Source organism: Fukomys damarensis, unplaced genomic scaffold (assembly GCF_012274545.1).
Source record: "Fukomys damarensis isolate Sample0158 unplaced genomic scaffold, DMR_v1.0_HiC HiC_scaffold_19, whole genome shotgun sequence".
NCBI classification, from domain to species: domain Eukaryota; kingdom Metazoa; phylum Chordata; class Mammalia; order Rodentia; family Bathyergidae; genus Fukomys; species Fukomys damarensis.
The window spans coordinates 25,661,995-25,667,366 of record NW_022900931.1 but is presented as its reverse complement, the minus strand read 5'-3'; the positions used below and the strand labels follow the sequence as shown (position 1 = coordinate 25,667,366).

At 51.9% G+C, this 5,372-nt stretch overlaps 1 protein-coding gene and 1 long non-coding RNA gene across 2 annotated transcripts in view; one reads left to right on the top strand and one right to left on the bottom strand.

Moving 5' to 3' along the window:
* Nucleotides 1-1,267: 1,267 nt before the first annotated feature.
* Nucleotides 1,268-5,372, bottom strand: part of C1r (complement C1r) — a 7,941-nt gene continuing 3,836 nt past the window's right edge. Inside the window, exons 8-11 of the mRNA XM_010611698.3 lie at nucleotides 4,693-4,771; nucleotides 4,184-4,339; nucleotides 2,644-2,718; nucleotides 1,268-2,350 (exon numbers count right to left, since the gene is read on the bottom strand). Of these exons, the coding sequence (XP_010610000.1) occupies nucleotides 1,572-2,350; nucleotides 2,644-2,718; nucleotides 4,184-4,339; nucleotides 4,693-4,771 (1,089 nt within the window). The 3' untranslated portion in view covers nucleotides 1,268-1,571. The remainder of the gene's footprint in view (nucleotides 2,351-2,643; nucleotides 2,719-4,183; nucleotides 4,340-4,692; nucleotides 4,772-5,372) is intronic.
* LOC104853624 lies at nucleotides 2,171-2,998 on the top strand. The gene is made up of 2 exons (XR_777837.1): nucleotides 2,171-2,252; nucleotides 2,612-2,998. It is a non-coding gene; the product is annotated as an uncharacterized LOC104853624 (long non-coding RNA).

The window sequence follows — 5,372 nt, the reverse complement described above, 5'->3', positions numbered from 1 at the left end:
GAAACTGGAAATAAGGTTTGAGATGGATGTTGGGAAATGAGAAGAAAGTGTTCGAATGGGAAGGGGAACAAGGGAGGAGGGAGGGAGAAAGGAAGGGAGGGACAAGAAATAAAGTGAAAATAGAAGGAAAAAGTTGGAAGCAAAGCTTTTGTACATGGAGGGGCTTCAGGGGAATGAGATAAAATAAAATTTAAAAAATAATAACAAAAGCCCGACAGTCAACTTCTACTTCTTTTTTTCTTTTTTCTTTTTCTTTTTTTGTACTGGAGATTGAAGTCAGGACCTTGCTCTTACAAGGCAGGCAGTGGAACCACTGAGCTGAATCCCCAGTCTTTCAACTTCTACTTCTTAAATGTATCATGCACTGCTTGAGTGCCCTGCTGTGTGGACTATGAGAAAAAATCTTCTATCGTTTCCTGAAATCCACAATTTTGATCTCCTGAATACTCTAAAGGGTGAAAATTTTATTAGAATTGGCACCAAGATTTATTCAGTGGTGAAATATGACCAGAATCAACGGGTAGCCATTTAGAGACATTATCTCATTTACTGTGAATATGTACATGTTTTTTTAAAAAATCGCTTGTCTTTTTTTTTTTTTCCCCTCTCTACCTGGGATCAAACTCAGGACCTTATGCTTGTGAGGTAGGTGCAGCACCACTGAGCCAAATCCCTGGCCCTCACTCATCTGTTTTTAAGACAAGGTGGTTCCCTGGGTCCTGCAGGGATGCTATGGGACTGACATCACGCATAATACATTTCTGAAACCTGTTCAGGCTTGAATACAGAAAAGCACTTGTATGTGTCCCAGAAGGGCGAGTTTGAACTTAGAAACACTCACTGCTTGGGAATGTTTAGCTCGGCACGGGTCTTCACCTGTTGGATCAGGCAAAACTGAATAGCTCTCCAGCAGCTCCTTCTGCGGTAAACGATCACTGTTCTGTTTTAAAGACTCCCAGGGTTTGGTCCCGCCTCTGAATATTCATTATATCTTTAAAACTCCAAAGGATTTAAAAATATTGTTAGTGATTCAACTTGAAGACAAAAATATCATACCTTAAGGGATACTTAGAGATTGGAAGGTGAGCTGTTGAGAAAGCTGTTTATAGGCAACTATGTTTGTGTGAGAACCAGGATTTTCTTCACAGGCTACAACTAAAACCAAATATAGATATAAGCTGTTACCCTTGCCTGAGATGTAAATGTGTGCATAGATCCAACGGATCTTACTGCCTAAGTAAATATTTTGACATGGCCTTATCAAATATTTTATCTTAATTCAGTACTATTTTGATTTATTTTACATACTGTAATCTCATGACATCTATTTGGGGCTTATTCAGATTTGCAACGGTGTAAGCACAGAACAGGAAAAGGAGAACTGGAGTTGATAACTACATCCTCTGCGACCCTCACAGGAATGAAAGGCACTTCTTGGGTAGACAAAGTGGACGGAGGATAGAAAAGAGAGTTTACTTCACACAGCGTCCTTCCGCACGGTGATTTCAGTGAGTTCTTAGTGGTCATCCGCTGGGCGGGAGACTTTGCTTTTCGACACCGGGTTTTGACCCTCAGTCCTCCTCTGCCTCCTCTCCCATCTCTTTCTTGATCCAGTCCACGTAGTTGAGCAACTTGGTGTAGAAGCCATAGCCGTTGCCGCACCCGATGCCCCAGGACACGATGCCCGTGGCCACCCAGCGGTCGCTGGTGTAGTCCCGCACGGCGTAGACGCCCCCACTGTCCCCCTGGCAGGCGTCCTGGCGGACAAACGGGTCCCCGGCACAGAACATGTTTGGAGAAAAGACCTCGTCCCGGTGCCTGCTCTGCAGCCAGCGCTCGCAGGCCTCCCGCTCAGCCACGGGCAGCCGGATGAACCTGAGGTTGAAGGAGATCCGCTCCTCCATGATCCCGAAGCCGCTGACGTAGCCCATGAGGCCGCGGTCGTAGAAGGTCTCGTTGTCTGGGAGGCAGATGGGGAGGAGCTGCGGGCCCAGGGGGACGGGGTGCTCCAGCTCCAGCAGGGCGATGTCGCCGTCGAAGTTGTGGGACTGGTCCTGGCGGTAGGCGGGGTGGATGCGGACGCTGCGCACCGGGTGGTTGGACAGTTTCCGGAGCTCGTACACCTGGGTGTGGCCCAGGAACACCTCCATGGTCTTGTTGCTCTGGGTGCCGTGGTCCTTGGGGAGCAGGGTGTGGGCAGCGGTGAGGATCCAGCGGTCCCCCAGCAGGGCCCCGCCGCCCGGGCCGTAGAGGTAGGTGTACGCCTGCCAAGGGAAGTTGCCCGGCTCGGCCGCCTGCCCGCCGATGATGCGCTGCTTCTGCTTCACCGGGTGCTCGGGCTTCCCGCACACTGCGGAGGGACGAAGGGGTCAGCCCGCCGCCCGCTGCCCTCCGTCCTCCTCTCTGGTTCTTGCTCTTTTTTCTCCTCCATCCCCACACCTGTTGGCCGGTCGTTGGCTTCCTCCCTCCTTCTGGTTTATTTCCCCCTGGCATTTCTCTCGCTGTTTTTACTCCCTGTCTTCCCTGCGAGTCCGGCAAGTCCGTGGCCCCGCGCCTCTCTCCTTTTCCCCTGGGCGCCTACCTCCTTTTCTGCTCTGCTCTTGTCTCCTAGGACCTGAGACTGGCCCAGGGGGCCCCGCTCACCTGGCAGACACCGCGGGACCTTCTCCCCCTCCTGCCCGTTCTTCCAGATGCCCTGGGCGGTGCAGGTGAACAGCCCTGTGAGAGAGGCCCACGGTCAGAGGGGCGACGCGAGAGCGCAGGGCAGAGGCCGAGTGCGCCCAGCGGCTGGACGGACGGGGGACAGGGGTCATGGAAGCGGGGAGGACAGGGATCAAAGTTCACCGGTTCAAAGCGGTGTGGATTAGTATCGAAAGTGCCGCGAGGATCCATCCGTATATTTTTGTTTTAATGTCAAGTTAAAAAAATCAGAACACTTAACTGTATGTTTGAGATAGGCCTATTTGAGAAAACAGAAATAAACACCAGCAGGAATGTATCCTACTCTTGAATCTTATCAATGATTACACCTTGGCAGTGGAACTGTGGCTACATTTTGTGACTGCTGTCAGAGTGTCGTGCTTGTTCCTTAGGTACTTTATCTGCATTGTTTCATTAAGCACCACGGTGACACTTTGGGGTGTGTGTTATCCTCATTTTATAGATGAGGAATCGGAGCTTAAATAATTTGCACCAAGAGCTGGGCACGGTGGTGTACACCTGTGATTCCAGCACTCTGGGAGGCTGAGGCAGGAGGATCATAAGTTTGAGTACCACCTGGGGATTTAGTCAGACCTTGTCTCAATAAATAAGAAGGGCTGTGGGTGGGGTTCAGTGTGAAGGCTCTGGGTTCATTCCCCAGTGCTGGGGGAAAAATTTGTATGTTGCAGAACTTCTAGCACCGGAATCAAGATTAAAAGTGAGGGTTTCTGACTCTAAAGCCCAGCTCTAAATATGCATCATATACAACTCCGGATTTGTACTTGTCTTAAACATGGTTTTTTGAGACAGGATTGCTGTGTATTCTGGGCTGGCCTTGAATTCACAGCTCAGGCTGGCCTCTAACTCTTGGTAATCCTCCTGCCTCAGCCTCCCAAGTATTGGGAGTACAAATGTTTGCCACCATGGCCGGCACACACAAGTTTCCAGTACTGAGAATTGACTCAGAGACTCACACAGGCGACATTTCCATTTTTCTTTGAAACTGTCAAAGAGATCCACAGATGGTTGGAGAGTAACTAAATAAATCTAAATACAAAAATGTCACCACGTGCCAGCCTGAGAGGGGAGAGTGGCAGGGAACGACTCTCCGGAGCTGGTTCAAGGATGGCGGTGGTGTTGGTGGGATGGGAGTGTAGGCAGTGAGTGTGCCCTGTGGTGGTGATGGTGACCATTTCTCGATAACTGTGGTGGTGCTGGAGGTGGCATCAGCACTGGCAAAGGTACTGTGCTAGGACTGGGGGTGAGGAGGGTTTATTATGGGCAGCAGTGAAAGCACTGAGGCTGTGAGGCTGTCAGGTGCTTCCTTCTTCAAGCCTACTTGATTCCCCTCGGTGCTGTGATTTAGGCCCTGGAAGCCAGGGCTCTGGGCACGTACTTAGTGTAAAGGATTTTACTGGGAGGATATGAGAGGATGCCCCGGGAAGGTGGAAAGGGGAGGACTGCTGCGGGCGCCGGGCCCTACCTCGCTCGGTCTTGCCGCTGCCGGCCCGGGTCTTCATCTTGTAGTACGGCTCCCGGCAGCTGTACTGGATGCGGGACTCGTAGATGTTCACTCCCTCGGTGGTGAGGTACTGGAAGTTCCCGTTAGGCAGGCTCCGGGGCTGCCCACAGTCCCTGACTTGGAGAGAATACCAGGTGGGATAAGCTGGGAATGATGGCGAGTGTGCATGTGCGTGAGTGCGTGTGTGCACGGGTGTGTGTGTGTGTGTGTGTAATGGGCGCATGTCATCTGTCTGCAGAACCGTCTGCAGACCTTAGAGGAAGTGGGTCAGTGAGGACGGCACTTGTGATCAAGGGAGCTGGATGGAGTAAAGTTCGGTTCTGGGGGAGCCCAGCAGTCCTGGAAAAGGGACAAGCCCGGGAGGGTCTCGGGGAGAGCTCAGCTTGGGCCCCTCTTTTCTTCTCGGTCCAGGTCCTGGAGGAGGGGGGCTTGGCGGCTCGGGGCAGACACATCCCGGAGCCATGACTTACTCTTGCACCTGGGCATGGCTCGGTGCCATGTGCCATCATCCTGGCAGACGGCTGTGAAGGACAGCAGCGCCTGGTCCCCCTGTGTGAGCGGAGGGCGGAGGAGAGTGAACAGCAGAAGTGCTCAGTGGATGTGAACATGGCCTGCGAGCTCGCAGACCTCAGCATGTCCTGCCTGTGGCTCCTTCCTCTCTCTAGCCAGTCCGCTCAGCCCAGAGCCACAGGGGACACTGAATCACACAGTGGAGAGCAGAGCGGGGCCAATGGGTAGACTCGGGAACCTCCCCTCTAGACTCTTGACTGTTCCCACTGAACCCTACGATTTGCAATTTTACAACCACAGCCAGAGTGAGTGCTCTGTATGGAGACAGAGACCCAGGCTTCTCCCTCTCTGTCGGGCGGCCAGCTGAGCCTGCATCCTCTCTCCTGGAACTGTTTTCTTAAGGGCATGGCCTGTCCTAATGCACCTTTTCTGTCAGGCTCCCTAGCCTACCTCGGGGGGAGATGTTTGCTAAGTGTTGCAGCGACAGGCTGAAGAATGGGAAAATCCAATTGTATGTTTTTTGAGAAATACTGTTTCAGGGCCAGGGATTTAGCTCAGTGGTTCTACCACCTGCCTCACAAGTGCAAGAGCCCGAGTTTAATCCCCAGTATGGAAAAAAAAAAAAAAAAAAAAAAAAAAA